Source organism: Pristis pectinata, chromosome 15, assembly GCF_009764475.1.
Source record: "Pristis pectinata isolate sPriPec2 chromosome 15, sPriPec2.1.pri, whole genome shotgun sequence".
Lineage (NCBI taxonomy): Eukaryota > Metazoa > Chordata > Chondrichthyes > Rhinopristiformes > Pristidae > Pristis > Pristis pectinata.
The window spans coordinates 26,085,854-26,103,255 of NC_067419.1; the positions used below are offsets into that span (position 1 = coordinate 26,085,854).

Below are 17,402 nucleotides of genomic sequence, written 5' to 3' on the forward strand. Positions count from 1 at the left end.
CGCGAGCCCAACGCCTGCCTCGCCCGGCCCCAGCAACCGAGCAGCCATAACCGCCAGGAACACCTTTCCCACCTCCGCCAGCTGTATTCCCGCCTCCGCGATTTCGGCCTCACGATTAACCCGTCCAAGTGCCAATTCGGACTTGACTATTGATTTCCTCGGCCACAAAATCACCAGCGACGGGGCAACACCCCTACCCGCCAAGGTGGATGCTATCCGCCATTTTGCCCGCCCCGACACAGTCAAAGGCCTACAGGAATTCCTTGGGATGGTCAACTTTTACCATCGTTTCATCCCTGCAGCAGCCTGTATCATGCGCCCTCTGTTCTCGCTGCTGGCTGGTAAGGGCAAGGACATCACCTGGACTGACGAGGCTGCGGCTGCTTTCGTTAAGGCCAAAGACGCCCTGGCAGACGCCACGATGCTGGTACACCCTAGGACTGACGTCCCGACTGCCCTCACGGTAGACGCGTCCAACACCGCGGTGGGTGGGGTACTGGAACAGCTACTCGAAGGCCGCTGGCAACCCTTGGCATTTTTCAGCAAACACCTTAGACTGCCCGAACTGAAGTACAGCGCTTTTGATCGGGAACTTCTAGCGCTGTATCTGGCGGTCCGGCATTTCCGATACTTTCTAGAAGGCAGGCCTTTCACCGCTTTCACCGATCATAAGCCTCTGTCCTTTGCCTTCTCCAAAGTCTCCGATCCCTGGTCAGCTCGTCAGCAGAGACATTTATCCTACATTTCCGAGTTCACAACTGACATCCAACATGTCTCCGGAAAGGATAATGTCGTTGCTGATGCACTTTCCAGACCAACCATCCACAACCTATCCTTGGGTGTCGACTACACGGCCCTGGCTGACGCACAGCAAGCCGACGACGAACTGCCCAGCTACAGAAACCGCAGTCTCGGGTCTGCAGCTCCGAGATTTCTTGGTTGGTCCAGGTCAGCGGACCCTACTTTGCGACGTTGCGACTGGTCAGCCCCGCCCTATTGTCCCTGCAGCCTGGCGGAGACGCGTTTTTGACTCGGTACATGGGTTGGCGCACCCGTCCATCAGATCTACTGTCCGACTGGTCGCCAGCAAGTTTGTCTGGCATGGCCTGCGCAAACAGGTCAGTGAGTGGGCCAGGACTTGTCTGCACTGCCAGACGTCAAAAATCCAGCGACACACCAAGGTCCCACCACAGCAGTTCGAGCCTACCCGTAGGAGGTTCGACCACATACACGTCGACCTCGTGGGCCCTCTGCCGGTTTCAAGAGGAGCCCGGTACCTCCTTACCATCGTGGACCGGTTCACGAGGTGGCCTGAGGCAACCCCCATGACTGACATCACAACTGATTCCTGCGCCCGAGCGCTGCTCACAACTTGGGTCTCACTTTTTGGCGTTCCGGCCCACATCACTTCAGACAGAGGCACCCAATTCACTTCCAGTCTCTGGGCTGCATTAGCGAACCTGCTAGGGACGCAGCTGCACACCACCACGGCCTACCATCCTCAATCAAACGGGTTGGTGGAACGTTTTCACCGCCATCTAAAATCGGCCTTGATGGCCCGCCTGAAGGGTCCTAACTGGGTTGACGAGCTGCCTTGGGTCCTGCTCGGCATACGCACTGCCCCCAAAGACGACCTCCGCACTTCGTCAGCTGAGCTTGTATACGGGGCGCCACTAGTTGTCCCCGGGGATTTCATACCTGCCCTTCAGGACCAAGGGGAACAACCCCCAGCAGTTCTACAAAGACTGCGCGAGAAGCTCGGCGCCTTGGCCCCGATTCCCACCTCATGGCACGATCAAGCCCCATCCTGCCAGCCCAAGGAACTACGGGACTGTAAGTTTGTTTTCGTTCGCAGGGGCACACCCGGGCGCCATTGCAACGACCATATGAGGGACCGTTCCGAGTCATACGGAATAACGGATCCACTTTTATTTTGGACATTGGAGGCAGGGAACAGGTTTTCACGGCGGACCGCCTCAAACCGGCCCATTTGGATCTGCAACAGCCTGTCGAGGTTGCCACGCCACGACGCAGAGGCCGCCCCCCTAAGTGGCAGCTGGCACAGCCCACGGACCTTGGGGACTGTCTCGCCGGTTCTGGGGGGGGTTGTGTGGCGACTCACCGTCTAGTCGGGCGAACCGCCTCGGCAGTCGGGTCGCGCGGCGTCAGAGCGACGAGGCCCAAGATGGCGGCGGGCCTCGTCTTTCCGAGCGACGGGGAGAACCCGCGCGCGGGAAAGTCCTGATGACGTAGGACTTACGTCATTGCCGGTTTTTTTGGGCGGGAGTTTTTCTCCCTTATGGGGCCCGCACAAGGCGGGAAAATAAACCAGTTCTGTTTGGCAATCCTCCGAGTAGAGTCTTGTTTTATTCCGCGGTAGCAACCGCTACACTTTTGTCATTCTTGAAATGTTCTTGCTACAGCTCAAAAAATGTAGTATTAAAATGACAATGAATTTTCTACTTTACAGATTATCAATCCCACATTTTTATTTAAAAAAGCATTTGATGTTTATAAAACTGCTTTCACATTTAGCAAATTGGACCTGCTAGTGTGTATGCATGAAAGGTTACATCATAATACATGAGAAGGCAGTGACTTCCAACTTTGTTTTAATAAAAACAAACTTGGAGGAAGAATCAAGCAAGTAACCATGTGTCCATCATGTCTTCTATATTTTGCATTGTTGTGCATGATTTTGGTCTCCTTATTTAGGAAAGGGTATACCAGCATTGGCGGGAGGCTGAAAAAGTTTCACCAGGAAATTCCTGTGATGAGAGAGTTGTCCTTTCACAATCAACTGGAGAAATTAGATCTATATTTGGCATTTAAAAGAATGAGAGCTGATTTTATTGAAACATTTAAAATCCTTGGGGGGGAAGTGAGGCATGATAAGGTAAATGTTGAGATGCTTCCACTAATGGGAGAATCTCAAACGGGACATATTTACAAGATTAGGGAGGTGGTCATCTAAATTTAAGGTAGTAATCTCTGGAATTCTCTATCATGAGGGGTTGTGGAGGCTAGATAATTGGATTTCTAAAGAGGAATTTTTTTTAAAAATCAAATAATTGAGGGGTATGGAGAACTAGCACAGAACAGATGAGGGCTGAGGCAAATCATATTGAACGGTGGGCTAGGTTTGATGAGCCAAATGGCATACGGTTGCTCCTACTTTGTTTTTTAAAATCTAAATTTTATTTACAGCGTGGTAACAGGCCCAACGAGTCCACGCCGCCCATTTTAAACCCAAATTAACCTACCCGTACGTCTTTGGAATGTGGGAGGAAATCGGAGCACCTGGAGGAAACCCACACAGACATGGGAGAACGTACAAACTCCTTACAGTCAGTTTTGTGTTTTAATAAAAGTGAAAGCTGAGGACACATAGCCAGAAAACATTGTAAATTTCGTGGTTAAGAATAAATAACATTTAACCTTGCATGATGTATATTATTTACTCTTATATGTAACTGCACATTTTTCAAACTTTTGTGACAGCTCCTTGTGAACTGTAATTTCACAAATAACAGAATGCTGCCTAGGTCATGGTCTCAATTGGTTCAGGAGATCACATCGAGCAAAAGCAGATACCCAGCCTACAGGAACAAGGTTTGCTGTCTCCTAAACCTGATGGCCTAGCTTAACCAGAAATAGTAAAGGACAATGCTGCCTATTGTTACTGGTTCATCCCAGTGTTCTGCCAGAGATATTTGCATTGGGCCTCAAATAAATAAATGTATGTGGCTGATGAGTTGTTTGCCAGAATAGAAAATTTTTCAGACTTCTCACAGGTTTACCCCTGACAGTCAAAGCACTCCCAGGTCATCTGAGTATTTTCTGCAAAAGCTTTATTCCATTAACAGGCACCCGATATGCAAGTACACAGATCTCATAGGTGTGTGCAAGATTTTTGGGCAGCTGCCGTTATGTCTTCATCATGCAGTAGTCTACTCTCCTGGTCCTTTTACACTCAAAGCAACTGTGCAGTAGCTGATGATACCTGCAAGGTGCTCAACCAAAGAAGACCAAAAACTGCATGATCCAAGCCAACTGACAGCCAGTTGTGCTACTAGGCAAGTCATCAGCTCACTGCTGATGTTCTTAGTTATTGGCTGATCTAAAGCTCCCTTCTAATGTACAATGTTTCCAGAAAGATGATGTGTTGCACATTGTGCAACAGTGAGTCCTGAACCTACAAAATTCAGGAGAGGAAGAGGACAAAACCAATTTGGAGAAGGAAGACTAACTCGGGTAATGAAAGGAGTGCTGCATCTTGGTGACTGGGTTGCTCTTATTACAAAGTTCACTCAGGTCTCATCAGTCCACCATTTGAATTGCAACCCATCTCTTTTTTTTTGCCCAACACTGTCACCTTTAAGTCCAGTGCTAGAAATAGCTGTACATGATTTGCACTCCTCTCCTAGCCCCATTCCCACTTTGTCTGATCCATTGTGAAATCTTTTAGCTCCGGCCATTGCATGATGCGTTTGCTAGTTAGTTATATGTTTAGTCTTGTGTTGCACTTTTTCAAGTTGTTTGCTGAAAACATTCTATTTGAGCACGTAGAGAAATAGCCAATCGATTCATAAAATTTCTGGACCAATTTATTGTTTACATAGAATGACTGACAACAAAATTTAAGAAAATGATTACTTGATACACACATTGGACAGAAAAACCACACTGCAAACAATGTTAGAACTATAATACAGCTGGAACTATTCAGCATTAAAAATTAAGAAAGTTTTAAATTTAAAAAGGTCATGAATTCTGTGTATAACTGCACTAGCTCCAGCACAATTGAGATGTGAACTAAATTTAAGGAATGATTGATGCAACTGATCATCAATTCACAGAATAGACTGCCACCTAGTGCAGTAAATACTAATTGTATTGAAAAGTTGTGTAATTACTAATTCTACCACAAATAATGAGGAATAAAACATAAAGTTGAAGCAAGTGCCTTGAGAGAGTTAATTAGGATGATGTTTTTCAGCCCACCTTCTGTAATTTTGATTACTTTATAAATTGAAATAAGAACCTTTTAACTGGAGGTCTTTTGGAAAATATTGCAGATTGATTCCAGTACCTATGGCACCAGAACAAGACATCACACATGGGAAACAAACTGACTTCCAGTGCTATATTACTTCCAGTAATATTCACAAAGTAAACTGGATTTACAGATAACTGAATCTAACTTTATTATAATCTAAGTACAATGCATTAAACAGCACAAAGCGACGTAATATTTTTCAGTATTTCGGTAATTGACATATTCAATTTTTTCAATCATAGTATATGAACATCAGTGGAAATACCAAAGTTTATTGGGCATTGCTCATTGTCCCTGACCTGAAGAGAGACCTAGATAGTTTAGGAGAACGGGCAAGAAAATGGCAGATGAGATTCAATGTTGAGAAATGTGCAGTTGTACACTTTGGAAACAGTAATAAACAGGCAGATTATTATCTAGAAGGAGAGAAAATTCAAAGTACAGAAGTACAAAGGGACTTGGGGGTACTCGTGCAGGATACCTTAAAGGTTAACCACCAGGTCGGATCGGTGGTATAGAAAGCGAATGCTATGTTGGCATTCATTTCGAGAGGTATGGTGTATAAAAGTAAGGAAGTGTTGATGAGGCTCTACTGGGCACTAATGAGGCCTGATTTGGAATACTGTACACAGTTTTGGGCCCCATACCTTAGGAAAGATGTGCTGATGTTGGAGAGGGTTCAGAGGAGATTTACGAGGATGATTCCCAGAATGAAAGGGCTTACGTATGGTGAGCGTTTGTCGGCTCTTGGACTGTACTCACTGGAGTACAGAAGAATGAGAGGGGACCTCATAGAGACATTTAAAATGTTGAAAGGACTGGACAGAGTAGATGTGGCTAGGCTGTTCCCCTTGGTGGGTGAGTCCAGGACCAGAGGGCACAATCTTAGAATTAGAGGGTACAGGTTTAAAACAGAGATGAGGAGAAATTTCTTTAGCCAGAGGGTAGTGAATTTGTGGAATTCCTTGCCAGGTACAGCAGTGGAGGCCAGATCATTGGAGGCGTTTAAGGAAGAGATAGACAGATATCTAAATAGGGGTATCAAGGGATATGGGGATAAGGCCGGAAATTGGAGTTAAAATTTTTTTTTGCACCTGACCGCCCCCCCCCCCTCCACCAATTGCTCATTTCTTTTTTCTTTTTCCCCTTTTCCTTGGAGCAGACTCGATGGGCTGAATGGCCTACTTCTGCTCCCTTGTCTTGTGATCTTATGAACCACATTGGTGGTCCTGGAATCGTATATAGGTTTAGAATAGGTAAGGATGGAAGATTTCTTTCCCTGAAGAATGTCTGTGAACTAGATGGTTATTAAGCCATGATTACTATTAGTGAGACTTGCTCGGTTCTAGTTTAATTGAATCACTCACTCAGGATTTGAACTCATAGCTGTGCATCTATGGATTAGATTATGATAAGTTTAATGAAGGTGTATACGTTACTTGTTTATTAAAAATATTCTTTTAGTCAGAACAATGCTGAAACTGCAAAGCTAACCACTGGGGCAGCAATACTAAAAATGGTTATATTTTGTCAAATACAGTGCTACTCATTTGTTTCAATCCTACATGAGATAGCATCCCATCTCTGTCGACAACACAGTCCTGATCCATCTCTGTATTTGTTTTTGCAATTTGTACCTCGCTATCTCAACATCAACAATAGATAGATAATGTGACAGGCATTCTTTGCTTCCGCCTGATAACTTCCAATTGGATTGTCCCACATAGTTCAACATTTTGGGCAATTAATGTTTCATCCCATGTTACTAAGGTTGAGGGGCACATGTTTTGGTAATGCTGTTGCAGTAGGCATAACAATAGAACACATAGAATGGACTTGGTGTACAGTGGAATTCATTGGGACTGCTGATATTAGGGTAGTTATTTCTGGATAGTCTTACAAATAAAATAAGATTATGTATTTTGCTATTCTCCATTTTGTTTTGATTTGAAATCAAGCATTACAATCCTTGAAGAAAATTCCATTTACAACCATATGATAAGACACATCACGTTGAAAAACTGTTACGTCAAGACAGTCTACAAGGGCCCAAGTGTTGACATAAATGGGGAGCACCGTAATTTGTTTTATTGTTCTACCCGAAAGCTATATATGAATAAAAAGCAATTTATACGTCATTTTGATGCACTTCATCCATCCAGATTTTCCATGCAAAGTTCTGCAACTTATTTCAGCTCCTGGGCTTGGTGGTGCTGTGTGACTTTTCCAAGACTCACTTGCCGAACTGAGGACCCAAACTGAAGTGTTCTCAAGGTTTCTCCCAAATTCTTGATGTTTGTATTAACATTAATAAAAATACAGGCCTGAAGTGTAAAAATAAAAAAAACCAATCACAATGTTAAACCAAAGAGTAGTCAAGAGAATGATCATGCTTGAGAAATATTGTGTTTGAATCCAAATATCCAGGATCTATTTATCACAACTTGACCTTTTGCTGCAACATTTCTGGCATAAGATAACTTGATACTGTAAAGTAAATATGATCTTTATAAACCCACTAAGTCCAAGAAGTGAAATCTGGCATGGGACAGGTCTTTGGTAGTTTGAGCCTTGATTGTCTGTAGTATGACAAACATCAGAAGGATTTTCACATATGACACTCAGTGGGAGTGGGGTAGATGACCAAGAGGCTATAAGCAGGCTTATAAAATTGGGAATTACCTTAGCAAAGGTAGGGAGGGTGCAATTGAACAAGAGGTTTTAGGAAGCATGAGACTGCTAAAGATTGTGCCACAGCTGAAGAAATGGAGGGAGGACTGGATAAACCTGAAATTTAAGGTTACAGGACTGAATACAAACTAGAAGTTGCAGAGTTTGAATGACCTTGAATTTGAATTTGATCCAGTGAGACATACAATCAATGAGTTTCTGGGTGACAGATGATCAAGACCTAGTGGCAGTTGTGCAGTTTTAGACAAGCTGGAGTTTGTTAAGAATACACTTTGGAAAACCAGCAGGTAAAGCATTGGAGAAGTTGAGTCTAGGAACAACCAAAGAACCATGGGTTCAACAGTACAGGCAGTGTGGTAGAAGTACAGACGTGCAATATTGAGGATATGGAATTAAGTAATGATGCTAGATAGGGTATGGAATTCAAAAAACAATCCATTTAGGTTCTAGGTCAATTTTTGGTTAGCATTGTATGATTTCACTGTAGTTTGCAATGTTTAGCTTAAGGCACATTACAGTACAGCACAGAAACAGGCCCTTCAGCCCACAATGTCTATGCCAACCTTACTGCTAAATTAAACAAATTCCATGTGCCTACACATGATCCGTATCCTTCCATTCCCTGTTTGTTCGTGTACCTGTCTAAATGCCTCTTATACATCGTTATCATATCTGGTTCTTCCACACCTCCATCCCCAGCAGTGCCTTCCAGGCACCTACCACTCTCTGTTTAAAAACTTGCCTCGCACATCTCCTTTAAATGTTCCCCCTCTCACCTAAGCACTATGCCCTCTAGTATTTGACATTTCCACCCTGGGACTCTGGCTCTGAAGTTTGGGCTTATTTAGTTAAAGTTACTTGAAATGGAGCTTGTGAGAAGGTTCTAGAACTTTTGGCCAAGCAAAATAAAATGGTTTTGACCTTCCCAATGTTCAGCTGCAAGACGTTCTTGCTTAATGTCAGAAATGTAGTTACACCACTTCTCTTTCTAAAGCTGAAAATGAGAGAAGTAGAGGAACAGTAATGATATTGTCAACAGATGTGTGGAAACACTTTACATGTCACTAAAAAAGATGTAAAGAAGGAAAAAGAGAGGCAAGGATTGTAGTTATAGTGTCCCCACAGGTGGAAGAAAAATCATTGCTGCTTTGATTGATATATAAAGGAACTGTTCTGACTGAGTACATCAAATGTTGCAGAGTGTAAGAAGGTACAACAGAGTTATTATAAACACAAGAATACATGCAAGAAAGTAAGAGCAGGAGGATTAGGTCACTGCTCCTTAAGCCTGCCTCACCATTCAATATGATCATTGCTGATCTGCCCCAGGCCTCAACTCCTTTGCCAGATACACATAGCTCTGAATCACATGGTCTTTCAAAAATGTATTTACCTCCTCTTTAAGGATCTCCAGTAATTTGAACTCCACAAACCTCTGGGGTAGGTAATTCCAGGGATTCACCACCCTCTGCAAAAGGAAATTCCCTCCTCATTTTCAAATGGGTGCCCCCTTATCTTGTAACTATGTCCCTTCATTCAAGACTCTACTGCTTGTGGAAACATAATTCATGCTAACTTTTTGTGTTTCATGCACGATTAGAGTATGCAACTTTACTCATTTGTATACTCTCCATTCAGATAATAATGTCTTTTGATTCCTCCTTCTGAAGTTTATGACCTCATACTTTCCTACATCAAAATGCCATTTGCCAAGGGATTGCCCATTCACTCAATCTATATCCTGTTGCAGAGGCATCATTATAGCATGCCCTCCCATCTGTTTTCGAGTCTTTTGTTCCCTATACTTGTGTTCATAAGTGCCATCAGAAGGTACTTTCACTATTTCCATGTGCCTCTGATGATCATACATTTGAAAATGAATGTTTTTAAATATTATTAATAAACAAAAAATTGAAAAATTATATATGTATTCAAGGATATATAAAATTGTTGTTACAAACATAAATATACAATGGAATAAAGACATTTTTTTTAAAACCTTTATTGCCTCTTAAATGGAGGTCATCAATTCCATTCAAATAAATGGGGCCATGCTGGATCCAGCTGCCTTGGTGAGGTACAGCAGAGAGGTGGATTTGAAGTGTATCCAGCCCCTGGCTTGCTAACTTATGGAATAGCGCTGAACTAAGTGGTGAGTCCAGAGGATGAGCGAAAGGTCAGATGGATTCTGAGGTACAGGATTAATCTACATTGGGATAGGCAGGGATTAATCAAGTGTCATCAGTCTGGTTTTGTTAAAGAGAGATCCTATCTGACAATTTGAATTTTTCAGTGAAGTAATTCAGCATGTTGATAGGGTAGGACATTTGATGTAGTCTACAGGATTTCAGTAAACCGTAAACAAGATCCCACATGGGAGACTGATACAAAAAGTTGGATCTCGTTGGATCCAGGGCAATTTGGCAAATTGGATCTGAAATAGGCTTGGCCGTAGGAGGGAGAGGCTGATGGTGGAGGGCTTTGTTTTGTGATTGGAAGCCTGATGCTCTGTGGTGTACCACAGGAACTGGTGCTGATACTCTGGCTATTAGCTATAATCATTAATGTGCTTTTTGTAAATGTAGGAGATGTGATTGGTAAGTTCACAGATGACAAGGTTGGTGATGGTATTGATAGTGAGGAGGGTAATCTTTGGCTACAGAATGTTATTGATGCATTGGTAAGATGGACAGAGCAATGACATATGGAATTTAATCCTGCAAAATGTGAAATCTTGCATTTTGGGAGGTCTGATAAGGTTGATATACATAATGATGATAGGATGTTAAGAACTACTGAGAAACCGAGGGACCATTTTATACAACTCCAAGGATCCCTGAAGGCAGCAGATAGGTGATTAAGAAGGCATTCAAGATACATTATTCCAGGGCATAAAATATAAGAGCAAGGAGGTTATTATGCAAGCATATAAAATATAACCTTGCATAATAACCTCCTCAAAATATGCTTGCATAATAACCTCCTTGTGAAGTTCTGTTCCATAAGAAGGATTTGATTGCATTGGAGAGGATGCAGAGGAGATTCACCCAGATATTTCCTGGGTTGGAGCAATTCAGCTGTGAGGAGAGACGAGATAGGCTGGGTTTACTTCCTTTGGAGCAGAAAAGACCGAGGACAAACTTGACTGAGGTATATAAAATTATGAAGGGTATAGATAAAGAGAAACGTTCCTCCTTAGCAGAAGTGTGGAGAGGGCATAGGTTAAGGTAAGCGGTAGGAGATTTGGGGGGAGGATTTAAGGATGAATTTTTTCATCCAGAGGGTGTTTGAAATCTGGAATATACTGGCTGAGGGGGTGGTGAAGCAGGCACTCTCACAACATTTAAGAAGTACTGAGATGACCACTGATACACATAACATAAAAGAATACAAGTCAAGTGCTGGGAAAGGGCATCAATATAGATGGGTACTTGATGGTCCACACAGGTATGGTGAGTTGAAGAACCTGCTTCTATGCTATATGATTCTACGCCTCTGTGACCTGCACCATGTTCTCGACTTCCATGCTGCAGAGAACAGACAGAGCAGTCCACAAGTAGAACTATATGCAATGCAGCTCATTAACAATTCTGTCAACACATCAGCTAGTTGTCAGCATGTTCTAGCTCAATATTTTTGCTCATGCTCAGTTATTACAGGTGCTTTTCTACAGACTTGTTTTATATCAACTACTTATAATTTCCAATAGATTCTGAGTTAAAAGTGAATTTGCACAATGAAAGTGTTCCCTGATTGTCCTTCCAGAAACAGTGTTAATTGTTGTTGAAATTATTAATGTTAACATTTCATTACCAGTTATTTTCAAACTAACTGATCAAGGCCAGCAGTTAATTTATGGTCAGATCAATCAGATTGCATCTTGCTCAACTGCCCTGTCACTTCAATCTTTAGCCAGAAGTCTTAAATTCACTATTTATCACCAAAGTTTTCATAGAAACATAGTAAAAGGACATGAGAGCAGCCAGATTAAATTACCTATTCCTTAATTTGTTCAGTGTTTTTAACATAATTAATAGGAACAGAAGAATGTTAATGTACATTATTCAATAAAATTATAGATAATAAACCCATTACCTTTGCATCCCGACTGAAAGCTGGCTGAAGTAAATGTGTAAGTTTGGAGTTTCTGAACGGGATATGAAGTGCATTATTCTTCAAGGCTGTAAGAACCTACAAAGATGAGAGGAACAATTGAAACTAAAACATTCAAATAGGATCAATATTTTGACACTATATTGTTCTTTTGCAGCATCAAATTTCATTGCCAAAAATCTTTGTTGAGCATTTGACCAAATCCAGGATTTTCCACGCAGATGATGGAAAGCTGCATGTTTGATGCATAAAACCGATATAGATGTCCAGGTGGTACTCTTGAACACTACATCTCATTTTGCATTCTGGAGAACATAGACTACAAATTGGATTTCACCTATTTTTGTGCACTAAATGTCTGCTACTTTAGTGCTAAGTTGAGTGTCACCAAAGAAAAATTTCAAAATTAGGAAATCATTCGTGGTTCACTCCCAATTACGAGCGGTGTAATTCACACCTGCATTGCTCGAAGGTAATCATGTGCTATGTTCACAGTTACTGTCACATTCGCACTTTGCCCACAGAAAAGCAGGGCAACTTACTTCAAATGAACCTTACATGGCTGCCACACCTGCAGAGATCACTGCCCTGAAAATAAGGGAAAATTAAGAGGTGGGGGAGGGGGTAGATTTGAGGGAGAGGGCTAGAGATGCTGCAGTCTTTATCAGTGCTCCTGCCTGCAATAGGCAATACATGTAAATCCATATGGGGACTCAATGATGGTAAAGTTGATGTTTCAGCAAAAACCCTTAAATGACAAGTGGTTTCTGACTTGCTGTATGATTTGCTCTTAGACTTACTGTGAGTGAAAAATGAAGGTTGTAGGTGATGACTTTTTAATCTAATTTCAGTTGGTAAGTCAGAAACTCCCATTGATGACATCATGATTTGTGTGAAGTATGACAGGAAAATCACACATTTGTTGTGTTGAATCATGACAGGAAATGCCAGATCCTATTTCTGCTCAAAATTAATGCAAACATTTAATATATGTGCACAGTGCTTTGAATGTGCAATAACATGATTAATTTGAGACTGAGAAAATGCATTATGTTATTTAGCTCATTTTAACCCCATCAGGAAGCAAGAATTAAGTGAATATAATCAAGCAGCCATTATTGAACTAAGAATATAGCAACCAAAAATTATTTACTACAGAAGGCCATTGTTTCATAGATTTTTCTAGACTATCAGAAAAGAGATTCACAAAACATCTCCACAAAGAAGAAACAAATTAAACCCAAAGATCAACATGTTATACCATAAGACCATAAGATATAGGAGCAGAATTGGGCGATTCAGCCCACCGAGTCTGCTCCACAATTCAATCATGGCTGATTTTTTTCAACCCCATTTTCCTGCTTTTTCCCCATAATCCTTAACTCCTTTACCAATCAAGAACCTATTGATCTCTGCCTTAAATCCACCCAATGACTTGGCTTCCACAGCTTCTATTGCAAAGAACTCCACGAGTTCACCACCTTCTGGATCAAGATATTCCTCCTGATCTCAGTTCTAAAGGGACATCCCTTTATTCTGAGGCTGTTCCCTCGGATCTTAGACACTCCTACTGATGGAAATATCCTCCTCACATCCACTCTGTCTATAATTACTGAAAAATATTGTACCTTACATTGCCTTTGCTTAACCTGGTGGCAAAGAATTCTAAATTAAAATCTAAAAAATTCCACTCAGTTTCATTTTATGAACATTTGATCAACAGAATAAAATTTAAATTTAAAAAAATTTAAGAATAAATTCAAGGCATCCAATCAGGTGAGCAGCATTTTATAAAGCTGTTGTCAAGTAATGTTATAACATTCTAACAAATACTAAAGTATTTACCTGTCCGAGTGCAGTCAGGGATTTGTTAATGGCAGCTGCTTCTACAAGCCTCTGCCCAGTGGCTTCTGTTTGGGAGATTCGTTCTGACCCTGCCAGATCACATAGTGTAAGTGTACCATGGTATGTAGCCCCAGAATAGCTATCTACTCCAGTCACCCAGAGCGTTAGAATCAGATGAGAACGTGAACTAGAGAGAAAAGAAAAATACAAATGTCTTAGAGTTTTCTAAAATGTAGGTTTGTGTAAATAATTTATGGTTGTTTAAGGCTTTCTGCAGTGATCTTGCAACTAATTCTGGCGTGACCAACTCTGATGTATCTGGGTAAACAAAAGAAATAAAACAAAAAAAATGAGAGATAAGAGATGGCCAAATTTGAATAACATCTGTAAATGAGTTCACCATTCAGGTTAATCTTGGATTAAACAAAGGTCATCTTAAAATAACTAGTTATAGTTTAATAATGGAGATGCTAAATGTAAGGATGCAGGATATATTGGAGCTTCACCAAATCACATTTGAATTTCAGGAAGAAATTAAATAACTTTGTAGGTTGTAAACAGTTTGTAAGAAGTACAGATTACATTTGACAGACTAAAAACCCTCCTCTCACTGTGTACTTTCACAACCCTCAGTGATCAGCTGAATTAATTTCTATGTATATTGGCACTAGATCTGTGTCTTTTGGCTAGACTGGGCTAGATTCAAGACCGGCGATCCAGAAAGTCATGAGGCATGGGATCCATGGAGATTTGGCTGCATGGATTCGGAATTGGCTTGCCCACAGAAGGCAGAGGGTGGTAGTAGATGGAGAGTATTCTGCCTGGAGGTCGGTGACCAGTAGTGTTCTGCAGGGATCAGTTCTGGGATCCCTGCCCTTTGTGATTTTTATAAATGACTTGGATGAGGAAGTGGGGGGATGGGTTAGTAAGTTTGCAGATGACACAGAGGTTTGGAGGTGTAGTGGATAGTGTAGAAGGTTGTCGTAGGTTACAACGAGATATAGGCAAGATGCAGAGTTGGGCATAGAAGTGGCAGATGGAGTTCAATCTGGAAAGTGTGAAGTGATACATTTTGGAATATCAAACGAAGGCAGAGTACAAGGTTAATGGCAGGATTCTTAGCAGTGTGGAGGAACAGAGGGATCTTGGCGTCCAAGTGCATAGATCTCTCAAAGTTGCCACACAAATTGATAGGGTGGTTAAGAATGCATATGGTGTGCTGGCCTTCATTAATCTGGGGATTGAGTTCAAGAGTTGCGGGTAATGTTGCAGCTCTGTAAAACTCCGGTTAGACCACACTGTGTTCAGTTCTGGTCGCCTCATTATAGGAAGGATGTGGAAGCTTTAAAGAGAGTGCAGAGGAGATTTACCAGGATGCTGCCTGGATTAGAGAACGTGTCTTATGAGGAAAGGTTGAGTGAGCTAGGGCTTTTCTCTTTGGAGCGACAGAGGATGACAGGCGACTTGATAGAGATGTATAAGATTATGAGAGGCATAAATAGAGTGGACAGCCAGTACCTTTTCCCCAGGGCGGCAATGGCCAATACCAGAGGACATCCATTCAAGGTCAGTGGAGGAAAGTGTAGGGGAAATGTCACAGTTAGGTTTTTTTACACAGAGTAGTGGGTGCCTGGAACGCACTGCCGGGGTTGGTGGTAGAGGCTGATACAATAGGAACATTTAAAAGACTCTTCGATAGGCACAGGGATATAAGAAAAATGTAGGGTTATGGGCTGTGTATGAGGGAAGGGTTAGATTGATAGTGGAGTAGATTTATATAGGTTGGCACAACATCGTGGGCCGTGGGCCCTTACTGTGCTGTACTGTTCTAAGTTCTATGTTCCAAGTCCAGATACGACCTATGGAAGGCCATCATGAGAGCGAAAAGGCAATTCCGTGTGAAGTTAGAGACACCATCAGATGCTCGACAGCTGTGGCAGGGTTTGCATGCCATTACTTCCTATAAGGCAAAACATAACAGCATAAATGGCAGGGATGCTTCACTCCCTGATGAGCTCAATGCCTTTTATGCACACTTTGAAAGGGAAAATAACACTACACCTGTGTGAATCCCCACAGTATCTGGTGACCCTGTGATCTCTGTCTCAGATGCCGACGTCAGAATATTCTTCAAGAGGGTGAACCCTTGCAGGTGTCAGGCCCTGACTGTATACCTGGCAGGGTACTGAAAATCTGTGCTGATCAACTGGTTAGAGTGTTCAAGGACATCCTCAACCTCTCACTGCTGCGGTCTGAGGTTCCCACTTGCTTCAAAAGGGCATCAATCATACCGGTGCCCAAGAAGAGCAGGGTGAGCTGCCTCAATGACTATTGCCTGGTAGCACTCACATCTACTGTGATGAAGAGCTTTGAGAGGTTGGTCATGGCTTGAGCGAGGACCTGGACCCACTGTAATTTGCCTACTGCCACACCAGGTCTACAGCGGATGCAATCTCACTGGCTCTCTGCTCAGTTTTGGAGCATCTAGACAACAGCAAAACGTATGTCTGGCTGCTGTTTATCGATTACAGCTCAGCATTCAGCAACATCATCCCCTCAGTACTAATCAACAAGCTTCAAAACCTGGGCCTCTGTACCTCCCTCTGCAACTGGATCCTCAACCTTCTTATTGGGAAACCACAGTCAGTGTGGATCGGTAATAACATCTCCTCCTCGCTGACAATCAACACAGCTGCACCTCAAGGATGTGTGCTTAGCCCACTGCTCTACTCTCCTTACATTCATGACTATGTGGCTAGGCACAGTTCAAATGCCATCTATAAATTCACTGTTGTTGACAGAATCTCAGATGGCGACGAAGAGGCGAACAGGAGTGAGAAAGATCGGCTGGTTGAGTGGTGTCGCAACAACAACCTCACAATCAATGTCAGCAAGACTAAGGAATTGATTGTGAACTTCAGGAAGGGGAAGTCAGGAGAACACACACCAGTCCTCATTGAGGGGTCAGCGGTGGAAAGGGTGAGCAACCTCAAGTCCCTGGGCGTCAACATCTCAGAGGATCTATCTCGGGCCCAACACATTGATGCAATCACGAAAGGTGCATGCCAGTGGCTCTACTTCATTAGGAGTTTGAGGAGATTTGGTATGTCACCAAAGACTTTTGCAAATTTCTGCAGAAGTACAGTGGAGAGCATTCTGACTGGTTGCATCACCACCTGGTATGGAGGCTCCAATGCGCAAGAATGAAAGGAGCTGCAGAGGGTTATAAACCCTCCCCACCATCGAGGACATCTTCAAGAGGCGGTGCCTCAAGAAAGTGGCATCCATCATTAAGGACCCTCACCACCTGGGACATGGCCTCTTCACATTACTACCATCAGAGAGGAGGTACAGGAGCCTGAAGACCCACACTCAATGTTTTAGGAACAGCTTCTTCCCCTCTACCATCAGATTTCTGAACGATCCATGAACCCATAAACACTACCTCGTGATTCCTCTTTTGCACTATTTATTTAGTTTGTAACTTATAGTAATTTTTATGTCTTGCGCTGTACTGCTGCTGCAAAACCACAAATTTCACAACATATGTCAGTGATGATAAACCTGATTCTGATTCTGACACTGTTTACTTTTGCCATTAGACTGCTCATGCAGTTGAAATGACCTTCCCTAAATGAGCAGGAGCACAAATAGAACCTGGTCTGGCATCTGGAGCAAAGAAATAAACTGCTGG

General features: G+C 42.5%; 1 protein-coding gene across 2 annotated transcripts in view; it reads right to left on the reverse strand.

The window, feature by feature from the left end:
• Positions 1–5,005: 5,005 nt before the first annotated feature.
• LOC127578424 (uncharacterized) overlaps positions 5,006–17,402 on the reverse strand; it is a 38,812-nt gene continuing 26,415 nt past the window's right edge. For both annotated transcript variants that reach the window (XM_052030433.1, XM_052030434.1), the window contains exons 12-14: positions 13,709–13,895; positions 11,846–11,941; positions 5,006–7,383 (exon numbers count right to left, since the gene is read on the reverse strand). In XM_052030433.1, the coding sequence (XP_051886393.1) occupies positions 7,246–7,383; positions 11,846–11,941; positions 13,709–13,895 (421 nt within the window). In that variant the 3' untranslated portion in view covers positions 5,006–7,245. The remainder of the gene's footprint in view (positions 7,384–11,845; positions 11,942–13,708; positions 13,896–17,402) is intronic.